General features: G+C 42.2%; 1 protein-coding gene across 1 annotated transcript in view; it reads left to right on the forward strand.

Moving 5' to 3' along the window:
* ADARB2 (adenosine deaminase RNA specific B2 (inactive)) overlaps positions 1-15,100 on the forward strand; it is a 305,822-nt gene that overhangs the window by 253,263 nt on the left and 37,459 nt on the right. Inside the window, exon 5 of the mRNA XM_039713060.1 lies at positions 8,762-8,930. Coding sequence (XP_039568994.1) covers positions 8,762-8,930 — 169 coding nt within the window. The remainder of the gene's footprint in view (positions 1-8,761; positions 8,931-15,100) is intronic.

Genomic DNA, 15,100 nt, shown 5'->3' on the forward strand with positions numbered 1-15,100 from the left:
TTTCCAAAGCCCATGTTGAGGAACAGAAGGGAAGGTAAAGGGCACTGGTGCTCACAAACACAGCACTGTCTCTTTCCACACTCCTCAGAAGCAAAGCTGATGGGATTTCATCCTTTTGGTCCACAGAGGGCAGGGAAGAAATGGACCATAGAAATTAGAACTGGGAGAGACGACTAAGTCGTCCAGTCCATTTCCCTGCAAGCACAAGATTGTTCCCAAGTGCTCTTTCCAGTCTAGATTTAAATTAATCAATTAACAATGGGGCTTTCAACAGTACTTTGGGAGACCATTCTAGCCTAATGGATCTCATTGTTAATAATTTTCACCAGTTATTCTGTCTGACTTTTATTTTCTTTGATGTCATCTCAGGACCTCAGTTCTGCTGCTCTAAATTTAGTGCCCACTTCTCTCCTTGGGGTTTGTACCTTTCAGATATTCAGAAACACACACACCATATTCATAGTTTGCATATTCAATTTTTGTACTCTCTCCTGCTGGGTCACTCTTCTCTGCAGCCCCCAGCAGCCTTTCCTTTGTTTTCTGATTCCCTTCCACTTGGGCAACCTCCTCACCATTCTTTTCCACACTGGAAATTCACCTTTTGAATGAGTCTTAAAGGAAAGGCCTGCACAAAAAAAATCTTGCAAAATGGATTAGCACAAGAATCCTTTCTCAGGCATCCCATGGTGTGATCAAACAGTACAAAATGGGCTTGTGTCAGAAAGGGATTTTTGTTTCAGAGGAACTGAATTTGGAACTTATTTACAAGTGCACTCCCCCACCCCTCCCACCCCTGTGGGTTTGGGCAAAATTTACTATGCCTGATTGTGAAAGGAGAGCCATGGCCACTGTCAGGCAAGACCCTGGCTCTTGCTTCCAGCACAGAGGGGTCAGAAATCAGGGTAGAGAGGAATGTCTCTCTGTCCCTGCTCCTTCACTGATGAAGATGAAGAGCTCTGCAAAGAATAGCTTTCCCTAGGTAGCACAGTCAGAGGGAGGACTACTTAACACATTAATAAGGGAAGAAAATAAGAGGCTCTCAGGGGCCCCCTTTACACCCTCTCTTTCCACAGAAATACAATATATTCAGTTACACATAACCCATATTTTGATGTAAGGAAAGGAAATCCCTGTGTAACTCCAGTGTTTCAAAGACTGTTCCATTTATACCCCTAAATATCTGTAACCTCACTGCTAGCCACTTCTTTGTTCCTATTATTTGCTAGCTGTGTTATCCGCCTTTTGTTCAGACTTCTGCCATTCCATTTCCTAAGCCCTCAACATGCTTCTTTCTTCCCATATTTTAGTCAGCTACTCCACACCAGCTGCTCCCACCCACCTCAGGGGTGTTCTTTGGGACATCCAGTGTGAGCTGGGGGTTACAGCCAGAGTGCTCACTGAAGTCACATCTTCCTGTTTGTCACTGAAATAACCACAATCGCTACCACAGGTACGATAGAAAGTGGAGAGAAAAAAATGAGCTGCAGCAGTCTTTATGGCTGGCAGATAGTGCATTGATATATGCATACTGTGCATTGATATATGCATACTATTAATCATCCCTGCTGTACACAGTTCTTCTCTTATGGCTACACATTTTTTTTATTTTTAGTCATGATTGTGGTTTTGTTCCACATGCAGAGCTGGGGACACCAGAGTTATCTGTGTCAGGAGTGCATATCAAAACTGAAGAGCAAGATACACCATGCCAGACACCAGCCCCTCAATCCTCAGCTCCCTGCTTGCACATACATCTTGATTTCACTCCTCTTGAAGCCTCAGAATAGAGGGGGTTGTAGATATCAAGTTGTGGGGAAAATGGACTGATGGACCTAGGTAAACACATCCCTCCCTTCTAACCATAGACCTACCCCTCATGTGAGCACTAACACACTGGGGCAATGGTTTCCATTTCTAGAGAAATATGTCCTTTTGTTCTTTTCCTATTTTGTTTTGGGGGGGGTTATGGGATTTGGGGTTTTGGGGGGGTTTTTTTTGGTGTGTGTGGGGTTTTTTTTGGTTTTTTTGGGTTTTTTTTTTGTTGATGTTGTTGTTTTGTTTTGTTTTTGGGGAGTTTTTTTGTTGTTTTGTTTTGGGTTGGGGTTTTTTTGTTTGTTTGTTTTTGTGGGGTTTTTTTGAGGGAGAAGATGGAAAGAATAGCTCTTTGCCTCTGTGGCAGTATTTTCTGTGGGACACTGCCCACTCCTGGGGTGGCAGGCAGCAACCTGGCAGCTCAATGCCCCCAGGGCTCTGCAGAGGTTCAAGGATCTGCCTTGGGACAGTGGGGTGCAGGACTGTGCCCACAGCACATCCCTGCAGACAGCTTTTCCAGCATCACTGCCCTTTCATGTCTTGACTATCTCTTATTACAAAATTAAAGCCATTCTAAGAATGTGATAGGGCTGCCAGGGAAGAAGATAAGAGAAAATAATGCAGGACTTGTCAGTGCTATGTAACATCAAGAAATTTTCCTTCCCTAAACAAACCTGAAATGGAAACCTGAACTTATTCAGCTGTGAGTAGAGGGTATTAAAAAAAAAAAAACCTCCTCTGTGATCAGAGCTCAATTAAGCTGCCTTGAAAATTATTCCAAATACACTTTTTTTCAGATAACAATAGACAATCCTTTTGACTGATTTGTTAAAAAAGGTAAAGAAAGAGCATAAAATTATTGCTTATCAGAGAGAGAAGCAGCACCATTTAAAATAACATGAAATTGTATCCCATGAATTATTCAGGAGGGCTGATGTTACACTATCATTATTTCTGGCTTTCCTTTTTACTGCGTTGCATTTTGTGTAAGTTGTCTCCCATCCAATAAAAGAGGTGTGGGTTTTCTTAATTAATCAAACCTGATTTTTCTGATTTTTTTTTTTCTAATTTAAAATGAATATATTTTGAGCAGTCAGCTGTCTTCACGGTGTCATGCTGAAAAAGAAGATGAATTTCACTCCTACTAGCAGGGTCTAAAAGATGCAGTGCAATAGTCACTTGCAGACTGACTGGTGCTTCTCTACGTGTCACGCCAGCTGCTGAGAAACCAAAGTGTGATCCCAGTTGTATCCTGGCATTAGCAGTTGTAAACTCCATCCTGTTCTGTGTGAGTTAGGCTCACTGAATTTCTCAGCTCTCTGATGCACAGCCCGTGTGATTTGCTGATTGCAGGTACCAGTCTATACCTCCTGCGATTTCCTCATGATTTTGATTTTCCATTTCCAGCACAAAAATATGCAAGGCTACAAACTCATTCTTATGGAAGGTCCTAATGTTCACAGCCCACTAGAAGAGTAACTCTTTTAAAATCAGTGGAAGCCTTGACTAGATTAGCCAAAACTCGTTTTATTGGTAGAGCTGTGTCTCCAAGCAGATGGGTGTAAGTATGTTGTGTTTATGGCCACAACTGACTTAAACACCCAGCTCACAGCCATATTCCATAAAATGTCAGCCAGTTCTCCACATCCAGCTTGTCTGCTGAGCAAACCTTCCTATTTTTGTTTGCTTCCTCTCTCTTCTGTCAACATCTTTCTGAACCATTTCTGTTACAAGCTCTGTGGCTGCAGGCCTGTGTTTTGGGAAGTCACAGTTAAGACAGCCCTGTTTTCTTTCTGTGTATAATAGTTCATCTCATGGCAAAAAGAGCATCCTTGAATATACTGACATTGATACAATTATCCTTAATTGTGGGGGAAAAAAGCTGAAAAAAAATATCTCATGAAGTTTAAACATAAGGGGGGAAAATGTAAAGGCCCTAGATTTTTTCTGCTTGCCCTCTTATGATTTGGGGAGTTTTGATCTGTATTTTCCTGCTTGGAAGAGAAATCTTACTAAGAGCATTTCTCCACAGTGTAGAAAGGTTTATTCTTCTGGCTGTCTATAGGTCTTCAGAGTTCATGAAGAGAAGCTGGCAATACTGAGATGTAATGTAGGCTATCAAAAAGCAAATATCTAAACTATGCCAGATGAATCACCTCCTAGGAAAATTCCTCTCCTTTGACTATAAAGAGAGTCTACAGCAATTAGCTCAGCTACGGACATCTAAACTCTAGTTACCCAGAACAGCTGAAATGAATCTCCCTGCTGGTGTCAGCAAACTGGAAATGGCTTATAATAAAACCCAGTTTTGCTTCAACAGCTCAGCTGTGACGTGAAATTCTGCACAATCACTGACAGACAAAAAATTAACATCGGGGGTTCGAGGTTCCCCCTGCCTGGCTGTGAGAGGAGTTCCTGCCTCTAGACCCAGGGTAGGCTCAGGCTTCCAGCAGGGCACCAAAGAGGAATTGTTACCTCACTGGATATGTGGTCAAAGGCAATGTGCCATTTATGTGTACATTTTTGGTTTCAAATACAACTAATTAATTGACACAATTTGTCAAGATAAAATGTAGTGAATTCCCTCCGTGCTCTCTCAGCTGTCCTCGACAACAGGGTGTTAGCCAGGACCCAGCCACTATGCTGACACAGCTTCCCAATTTCCTTTCCCCTGCTCCATTTCCTTTTCAAATTGAAAACTATTAGAAGTCTTTAGGCAAATAATAGAAACCTAATGCAGGTGCCTGTTATAAATTGTTCACTGGTTACTTTTAACCTAATGTCTCTTCAAACATCACTTTGCAGAAGGCAACGAGGGTAGGAAATGCCTCATGGACTCTGACAATCAGTGGGTCAGGAGTTAAGGTCATAATAATGTAGCCCATTTCTCCTTGTTTGTCAAATAACCTGGATGCAGTTACATCCCTGGATCTTTCAACTGAGATTGACTGCCCTCAGTAAGAACCTGAGTCTTGTGGGGAGCAATCTTTGTCCTGGGTCAAACCTTCTGTTCAACCCTAAGTAGGGTGGGGGCCATAAGGCTGGTGGTGCCAGTTACTGCCCATGGGGGATTCTGCCACTTACAAAGCCACAGCTTTCCTAGGCATGGCTTGAGGATGTGCACAGTCTGGATCTGCTACATGTCTGAGGTTAAATTAATCAGTGCTTATGAGGGAGCTCGACTTTCATAAATAGAAATTGCTTGAGAAACTTGAAGTATTCTGCAAGCAAAATAAAATAGGAAGTAAACATTAATAACAAGAGTTAGTAATTACTGGTTTTAATGCAAAATAGACAAATGCACAGAAGTGCCTATTAATTCTGAATCACTGAAGCAAATATCTAGGCTCCAGAGCTGAAAATGCTGCCTAAAATGCCAGTGTGATTAGTCAATGCTAAAATCTGCCTTCATCAGCTAAGCATCACATCTTGTTCTCAGAGAAAAATTCCTCCCATGTTCACTGGCAATAATATCAAACATTACACAGGGGATAAACCTCCAGCTCTGTGTGTGTACCAAACAAGGCATGCAAGGGGACAATCTGTTAGCATGTATGCTCCTGAACACAGCGGACAACTGTCAGGTTGTTGGAAGTATTTCTCATCATGCTGGGTGCCCTCACAGGCAGCATTGAACAGTGCTACGTTGGTCACAGATCACTTTCTCCATTTGGCTCCCCAGTGAGGTGTAAATATTTCAGAGCTAATGCATAAGTCATGTACACCTGGGTTTCCAAGTGCCACAGCAGTGAGACATAACTCTTGGGTATTTCTGAGCATAGAGAAGCATGGATTATTTTCTGACACTGCAAATGGAAAATACATGGAGATCTTTAATGTTTAACACTCAGACTGGTTCTGCAAATTCTGGGAAGCCATTGCCTCCCAGCCCCAGGCAGCATCTAAGTGATGTTCTGCAAACATGTGCACCTTGCCAGGACTGGCAAACACCCCAGGCTGTGTCCACACATGGTACCCACTGGGGCCCCATATCACTGGAAGCCAACATATGGAGTTAATTCACCCAAACATGAACACCCCAAGCACACTGGCTATTGCTGTGCAGGTGGACATTGTGATAGCAAACAACATCAGAGGGATTCATATTATTGCTGTATCTGATAGGTGTTGGGTGCCTTTCTGTTTCATTTGTGAATAAATCGAGACCTTACAGAAAATCCTGAGTGCCTTCATCAGTTTACCCTCATCTGAGGGGAGAAAAGAGTTAAGTTTATTTGTGGATAATATGATTGAAAAAATAAAAGACATCACACTGTGTACTGGGCTGACTGGGGGGTGAGGAAGGTGTAGATCCCAGAGAGCAGGAGGGCTTACCCAGGTGGTTTGCTCTGTATTTTCAGAGCCTGGTGCTTTGGCTATGAGGGGAAGGGGGAGAGGAGGAGGAACACCAGGGGCTTGCTAATGCCAGGAGAAGGAAGTAGTTGTTCTCTCTGCCCTGAGAAGGAGTATTGGCAGAGGTCCTCAGGGGCAGACAGAGAGGCTCACGGGTTTCTGTAGGAGGGAATTGCCTCTTGGTACTCCTGCTGTGCTGAGGTAAATAAGGCTCTACCTACAGTGGTGAAGAAATAAAATTGAACAAAAAAAAATAGCTGATTCTTTTTGTGGGCCTTCCAACCAAGGAAAATATTACATACTGTTGAAGAAAATATACACTGATGTTTGAGATGCTGAGTGGGACTCAAACACCTCAGTGGCAGGCAGTGGCCCATGAAATTTTGATGTTAGTCCATGTGAAAGACGCTGTTAACTAGATGGACATGTCACAATCTAAGATACCTATTATTTTTCTCATGAAAGCAGTGACCCTAAAGCAAAGCAATTCTAATGTACAGACTACAAGCACTTTTCTTTGAAGGGAACGAGTAATTTTTCCACCTCAACTTTTTACCTAGTAATAAAACTGGAATAAACACAAAGGATTTTTCTCCTCTCCGCTCCTGTGTGTTCCTATCTTCAATTTTTGGGTTTTCAATATTTGCAGCTCTTTTTTTTGGTCCCAAATAAATACTCCAAAGCACTTTTTTGGGGCCACATCTATAGCAACAAATAGAGATTAAGATCTCAGCACAGGAACAGAGTGATGTGTACTTTGTCACTAGTACCTGTAAAAACTTCTGTATGAAACTCTCACACCCGGGGGCTCAGATGGGATTAACTGAATTTTTCACAATACTCACCCCTCTCCTACACATGCCACAATGCTGTTGTGCCACATTACAACTAAATTTTTGGATTACTGATGTAGCTTTTCTATTGATATAGGCATGAAATAATTTTGATAGAATTTGCAATTATATTCATTAAGCATGGTTACAGCATGTTGTCCACTACTAGTCCCAGTGCTGTGTGGAGATTATGAAGAGATGTTGATAGTATTTACTAACTGGGAGATCACTGACAGCACCAATCCTTTTGTTTAAAATATTATTTCCTTCTCCATTCAACTTTTTTGTCATTTAACACCAATAGATTTTATAGGGGAACATGGCCCCAAACGTGCCAAGCCAAAAAATAATCTCTGCAGTTTTTCAGTTTTTCTGCTATTCAATAGACCTCATAAGAGGAAAAAAATATTTTTGCTGACTCTATAAAACTATTCCTAATGCTTTTCTAAAACTAAAGTGATACTATAGAAACAGCATCACCAGGGACCACAGGAAGATTGTTTCCATTCCTCCTATGGGTATTTGCAGTCTCAGACCTGTTTTCATTTGACTTGTCACACTTTGAGGTCTTGATTCAGTTACCTAAACATGGGTGTGTGTTTTCACTGAGCCTCTTCATGGATTTCTGTGTGAGATGCATGGGGAGTGTGCAGAACCTTCTGGGCTTCCCAGACTGCAGCCAGATGCCAGGCAGGACATCAAGAGCATCTCAGGTGACTCTGCCTGGGCACAGCCACACCAGCACCAGCAGTCTGAGCTGCTGTGCTGTCCTGTGCAGGTGTTTGCCCACACATTGTGTCAAACACAGCCCTACACTCACCGGCTACTTTGTCCCTTCTGTGTGCCTAACAGAGGAAGCACCTATCAGGCAAAACAGTTATTTTTCCCAAGAGCTGCTCTCTTGTTCTTTGGTATTCAGAGAGATGAGTCCAGAGACATGTTTTTCAAGAGATAATTTAATTTTGGGGTCAGTTCATTCTAAATTCTACTTTGAAATTGTCCACAGGGCTGAATGAGCTATGTTTTAGCGTGAAATGCAGGTCCTGTTGAACTCTCTAAGCATTTTACAACTGTCCCCAAATAAATTAGGATTTATTACTAGAAAATGTCTATTTGGACCAAGTAAGGGACATCTTTCAATTGCCATCACTATTATGTAGAGAGGCAACAGATGAGCAAAGCTGGTCTCAGTGATAAATGCTCCATCCCAGAGATCATACTGAAGAGAACACTGATGTAGCTGCTCTTGGAGAAGCTAAAAGGAAAGTGGACTGAAAGTCAAATCTGTTAGGGTATTTTCTTCATGATTTTTAAAAAGCGGCCCCAGAAGCATTACTTCCATTTTTTCAGTACTTAGAATGCAACGGCAATGAAACCTAACATTACAGGGAGTATGTGCTCCCACCAGAAAATGTCTTCAACAGCCCATAAAAACCTGGCCATTTATCAGCACTGCAGGAGATCTTTATTACCTCCCTACAGCATATGCTCTGCTATGATGTAGTTATTGATTTAACAAGTAAACTTCATGGAGAGCTTTCATCTTGGAATTAGCAGCAAGACTGAAATATAGACCTTATTATTCTAATAACACAGAGATGTGAGATTCCTGCATATTCCAAAGGCCATATCATCACCTTAACAAACATCCCATTAGGGCGATCTGGCTGCCATATCAAAGTGTGTGCCATGAGGACTTTAACAATCATGGTGTCACACTCACCCCCAGCAATTTCACAGCACTTTTGTTTTTCTTCCTACAGGTTTGGACATCAGGCAAGCTCAGGTTGTTGTGCTGTCATCGGGTACCAAATGTATAAATGGGGAATACATAAATGACCAAGGGCTTGCGGTCAACGACTGCCATGCAGAAATTGTGGCAAGAAGGGCATTTGTTCACTTCCTCTACTCACAGCTGGAGCTACACTTAAGGTAACTGAATTCTGTTGATTTTTGGGGGCTGTTATATGGCCTTCAGTGGAACAGATCCATCTTCCAGACAACTGAACTATTTGTGGTTTTATGTCATTTTTTCTGAGTGTTTAGGTGATGAAGGAACAATACACTGCACACAAAAGAAAATTGAGAGTTAGGTAGTCTAAAGTGTTGGGTCATGAGCTGCTTTACTTCAGCTGAATCTCTTTCAGTAGCGATTAGATATGACTCATAAAGCTGGGCTTTATGAAGCCTGATGATTTTGTACAAATCTTTACGTGCAGGCTTATTAGCATCATTCACTGACCAGAGACTTGAAGGGAGTCATTTTGCTTAATGCAGCCATTTTCCCATCTTCCTTGCTGCTGCTGAAAGATCTCAAAGAAGTGATTTATTAATCATTAATGTCTTCATTGACTCACTACAGAACCAATGAGTGTTAACAGCGCAGCAAACTTTGTGCCAAAGTGTAAGATGCTATCACCTACTCCTTTTTTATGATGTTTTAAAATGTTATAGCATGTAGAATCATTACAGTGGAATTATTGTTCCTGTCTTCAGCCAAATCCACCTTGTTACCATTTAAATGGCTAATGGGTCATAGACTGCCTGGAAGGTGGTAGTAAGTGGGATACCTCACCTCAGAAAGCTGTCTTTTCTCTGATCATGTCTATCAAAAATCTGGAAGAGGTTACATAGTGCTTTGTTATAAGCTTTGCAGACGACACCAAAATGTGGGAAGGACCATTCTCTATGCTTGAGGGCTGATCTGTCATCCCAGCAGGCTGGAGGGCTGGACCAGCAGGAACTTTGACAGAAAACAGCAAGATAAATGCAAAGTTCCACACCAAGGAGGAAAGAATGATCTTCCTCCTTTCCACCAAGAAGGAAAGAAATCCAAGCTGGGGAGCAGCTCTGCTAAAAAGTGATGGAGCTTGTAGGCATACAGGAACCAGGACATTAGCTAGTGGTGTGCCTAACAGCAGGGAGAACAGCAAGATCCTGGGACATATGAAGAGTCTGTCGAGGGATGTGTGCATCCACCACTAATCAGCACTCATTACAGCCCACCTACGATGCTCTGTGCAGTTTTGGGTGCCCCAAAGGAAAGGCATCAATCATCTGACACAGATTCAGCAGAGGCTGCCCAGAGTCTCAGGGGCCAGAGCACCTGGGCTGGTTGGAAGTGCTGACAGACCTGGAGCTGGTCAGCCTGCAGGTGGGATGGCAGAGCCAGCAAAGCATGCCAGCAGCACAGTGGAGCTGACACCTTCACCAGGGTGTGCACAGGGAAGGTGGCAGACAGGAGGCACATGCTGAAACAAGAGAAGCTCAGTCTGAGTGTGAGCACTGATTTTCCCCATGGGGATAGGCTGGCAGTGGGACAGATCGCTCAGAAGGGTTGTGCAGTCTCCCTCCTGTCCTGGATATTTTCACAGTCTGAGTGTATAGAACATTGAGCAATCTGTTAAACTACTTTAAGAAGGAGGTTGGGATAGAGATTTAAGGACCTTACCAGCCTGAATTATCCTATAATGTGAAAACTAAGCAGAAGTGAAGCTGAAGTGGCACTTATTATATGGAAGAACCAAGAAATGAAGGAAAACAAACAAAAAACCTCTTTCTCTATAGGTCACTCTTCTGCCCTCCATTCTTGAGTGCATATTCATGTGACTTTTTCTGAAGGTCATTAAACTCAGTGCAAAAACTTCCTTTGACTTCAGAATGTTTTGCATCACATCACAGACACAAGGGTTAACCTAAGCAGGATTTTGTGTTCTTGTAAGTACCTGTGATACTGTTGCACCTGAGCAACAATAGCAGGAATAATGGGTATTTTAACTTCAGGCTGGAGTTGAAGACAAGAGAGTATATTGAGTACATGGGTTTGGCTAACAAAGGGGGACAAGAGCATTGAAGGGTTTAATCAAAAACAATATTCTCTCTATTTCATTCTGAATTGCTTTCAAGTTTACATTAAATTATTATGTTTTCAGCAGTGTAGCAGCCCTAGTACTTGTTTTGTGCTATGGTCTCTTGGGAAACAAGTGCTAACACTGTATCTTAAACTACTGTATTGATCCACCTCCCTAACATGTTCAGTCATATTATTATTTTATTTGGATCAATGTTAACAGCCTTTTGTTAACAGAATCCTCAGTGAAGCACAAGCTCTGTTCACAGTAACTTCAAATCATTCTCTGTTCAGCCAAGACCAGGCACCATCACTTGCCTGACCAGCACATACCAAAAAAATCTCAACCAAAATTTTCAAGGCTTAGCATTGAATGACTGAGCTGGAGTTACTGTCAAAAAAGTCCATGGATAAGCAAAACTGTGTGTTATTGTATATTCTTAAATTTTAATATTTATTGCTACACACAGTTTTCTGCCATCATCAGGAGTTTTATCCTGTGGTGACAAAATGGGGGAGTTCAAAATGAAAAAAAATGCATTTTCTGCACATAGAAGTCATATTTACTCCTTTTTCTCTGGAAAAAGAGAGATCTTCTTTTTACAGAGAAAACATATGATTCTGCCACACAGCTATAAGGACAGAGCTTTTAGGGCTGAAATGGTAACTCAGCTCCACTGGGACTACCAGTGCACCATCTCCTCAGGCTTGGGGGAAACACAATGTTATTGTAATGCATTTGCATTAACCTAGCCCAAATTAAACTCCTCTCCTGGCCAGGAAACTGCTGAACAAAGTAATAAATAAACTGAGACCAAAAAGATGGTTTTGAGAGCATCATTCTTGACTCAAAGAACTTAAATTTTCCATCATTCACTATGGAACAGGCAAGTTTGTTCTGTGGAGAGTATTTCCTTTTTCCACATACCTTCCTCCCACCAAAACTACCTGCTGAGTGTGGTCTCTGCAGCTGTATTTCAAACTTCAGGAACTTCCAATGCAATAAATATTTTTCTGTGTGATGCTGTCTTTGAAAAGGAACCTCTTTTCCAGAATTTACAAATACTACCATTGATCTCAGTGTAAGCAAAACACACACTTGGCTGAGTGTAGCATGAAGGCTTCTAAGAACAAGGGCAAGCAGGTTGTAGAAAGCAAGGGCCAGGATATAAAATTAATGGCCAAGAGACAGGGATTCACTGAATTGAATTTACTTCTTGGCAGCCAAGTGCTGCCCAGATCCCCCAGACTCCTTTGATCACCAGTGGAGAGAGATGGGCATCTCTGAGGTGGAGCTCAGCAGGTATCTGTTAGGGGTGAGATAAAATGCCAGGTGCTGGGGCAACTTATTTTCCATTTCTCTAAAAAGAGAATATGGCAACTTCTTCACATATTTAAGCTGCAGAACAATTCCATCCACAAGCCAATGCTGCAGCAATATGCAAATTGCTTCTTTTCCCCTTCTCTTCTTATTGCTAAATGTTAGAGGTGCGACTTTCCTGACTTTTCTTGGAAAAGAGTTCCAGAAATGGAACTTTATCCTCTCTAAGAAGCAAGAGTGACAAATACTTCAAAAGGAAACTTTCTTTCAACAATTCATTGTCTAGAGCTCGAGTTAAATAAAAGCTAAAAGCACAACTAAAACCTGTCAGCTTCTAACCAGTGTGATTAAAACCCTTAGCCCTCCCAGATTTCATTTTTATGACAACCATAATCCTCCAGTTCTCCAGACTTTCACGAAAAAGATGAGAAGATGAAAATTTTCTGATGTACAAAAGAAGGACAAGAAAGACCTTTTAAGAATCTTTTTCTAAGAATCACCATCAAAAAGCACACAAATTCGATAGTCTGATTCTCTTGCAATGGTGATAGGAAAATCATTTTCAGTGGTATTATTTATATCAACTGGCCAATAGGGAAGAAAATAGAACTCTTCTTTTTTAAAGAAAAACAAAATTAACAGAGTATCCTTAAAATAAATCAACACCATAGCAGGCTTGCTGCTGTATGCACCCTTCAGGTGCCAAGGAGATGATTTTACCAGAAGTTAAGCTCTTTCAGCAAGTCAGATAAAAACCACTGTTTATTTTATACAGGAAAGGAAAAAGGAATAGTCTTAATCCAGTCCAGTTAAATGAGGAATAGTCTAAATCCAGTCCAGTTAAGTTACTTTTTCCAGGAAAATCAGCTGCCTGTTAAACATCTACTAAGCCTGCTGTTAGTTTCTCTGGGATCCTCTCTTGTATGTAGTACTAGAAACTTCCTGTAAATACATTTAAGTGCTAAAAAACTGCTTCTCTTCTTGTCAGACTTTGTTTCACCAAAATGCTTCATATATACTAAACCATAAGCATGTGCTAAAATATCTTCTTCAAGTCAGCTCAAAACATGGGCATGTGTTATGCTGAATAATGAACTTAAGCAAAAGATTAGAATTTAGCACGTTCTTAAATGTTCCACTTGAATGAGCCTCAAATCCTAACTCCCACAGAAATTTGTAACAGGCAAAGTTTTAGGGATGAATTCTGCTCTTTTAGCCACTGCCAGTACACAGAAATGATGCTTTCATGCCATGCCCTGAATGAATGGGACCTGCAGGCTCACTGTGGGCTCCACTGCTTTGTGCAGGTTGTGTATGGCTGTGCAAAGGATGTTGTAAAGAACAGCTGCAAAGTCACCTTCCCTCTCACAGGTCACCTGCCCCAGAGACAAGGCACGTGGTACTGGTGCTGGAGTAGAAGTGACTTTTCAGAAGTGCATCTCATGCTTTACCTGGACCATTTTTAGCAGATCCCTGGGTCCCCCTGTGGGTTTTGAAATACGCCAAACATGCCATGCACAATAATCTTTACTAAGGCATAGCAGATGGTGTTGCAACCCAAACTTTATTCCAACAATACTAGCTGAGTTTTGTTATGAATCCTATTCAGCCATAATGCAGGAATGAACCTCATATTTGAGTTCAGCTCCTAAAAAACCATCCCAAAGGCAGGTCAGGACCCTATGTGATATGAAGAACCTCAGCCTGCTGGAGGAGAGAGTCAAGCTGCCTTGCCCTCCAGCCCTGCCAACTATTTTTAGAGCAGCTGTCTATCATCCAACCTGCCAGCCACACTGGCCACAGACCCTTGCTGGTGCTCATGAAGAGGTAAGAGAGCAAGGTTAATCAGTGAAAAACAATGACCAGTGAAAACAGGACGGAAGCTGAACCCTTGAAATCCAGCCCAAAGCATGACTACTCCAACCCTACATAGCAACTGTCTCCAAGTACTGTAAGCTGCCCCCCCCTCCACACACACTCTGGTGAGATTTAATGTAATAATAGCAGGCATTTGGACTGCACAGCTTTGTATTCTCCCAGCTGATTTTGCAGTGAATTATTTAGAACTACCTGCAATTGCTCTAAAGTCCAAGCAGCAGGACTTACAGAGATTTTATTATTTCAGAGGCTTGTATCAGGGCGATAATATAATTAGTGCAGTTGGGAAGTTCCACCACAGCCAGCAGAAAATGAAGGAGCAGCATGTGGCAGCCCCAGCTCGGCAGCCGCTGTGACTCCCTGTCCCTGACAGGCAAGCTAATGTGCCTGTAAATTCCTCCTGACAGCAAACGCATCCTGGCATCAAGAAATGACAAAACACCCAAACCATGGAAGAGTGACAGCCAAACAGCTTCAATAGCACAGAGGCTGCACTGGGAGAAAACAGGCAGAGGCAGCTTGGAAGAAAGCCAAGGACTCGCTCAAAGGCTGAGTAAAAAGAAACCCTGTTTGCACTATCAGGAGGCAGAGAAACAGGCAGAAATCGTCTCGGTTAATGGGCTGTCCTGCAGTGAATTAAACGGGTGGGATTCTGCCTTATTAAGAGCATCCTAGGAAAATCATCTGCAGGTGCTGCTCTGTTCAGAGATATTCCACAAAAAAGACCTTTAGTTTTTGAGGGAAGGACCAGGCCATCAGAGGGAAAGGAGTCTCATCACTATTTCACCAATCACATTTTCACCTTCAAAATTATAATCGTGACCATTGCCCAAACACACATGTTAGAGGCAGCTGTCTGTCAGAGAAATCACCCATATCTTCCCAAATGCAACTCATGGGAGGAGCTGCACAGCAGCAGAGCCTTAATGCTGTGCTGTTGCTGCAAACGGCAGCGCTGGGAGGGTTTGGCCTCCCGGGCAGCTGTTGCTAATGGAATATGTGCACTGCATCCCCATCTAGCTGCTGAACCACTGCAAAGATAAAAGCTCCATC

The sequence above is a fragment of the Passer montanus genome, unplaced genomic scaffold, assembly GCF_014805655.1.
Source record: "Passer montanus isolate IOZ18808 unplaced genomic scaffold, ASM1480565v1 scaffold10, whole genome shotgun sequence".
Taxonomy (NCBI): domain Eukaryota; kingdom Metazoa; phylum Chordata; class Aves; order Passeriformes; family Passeridae; genus Passer; species Passer montanus.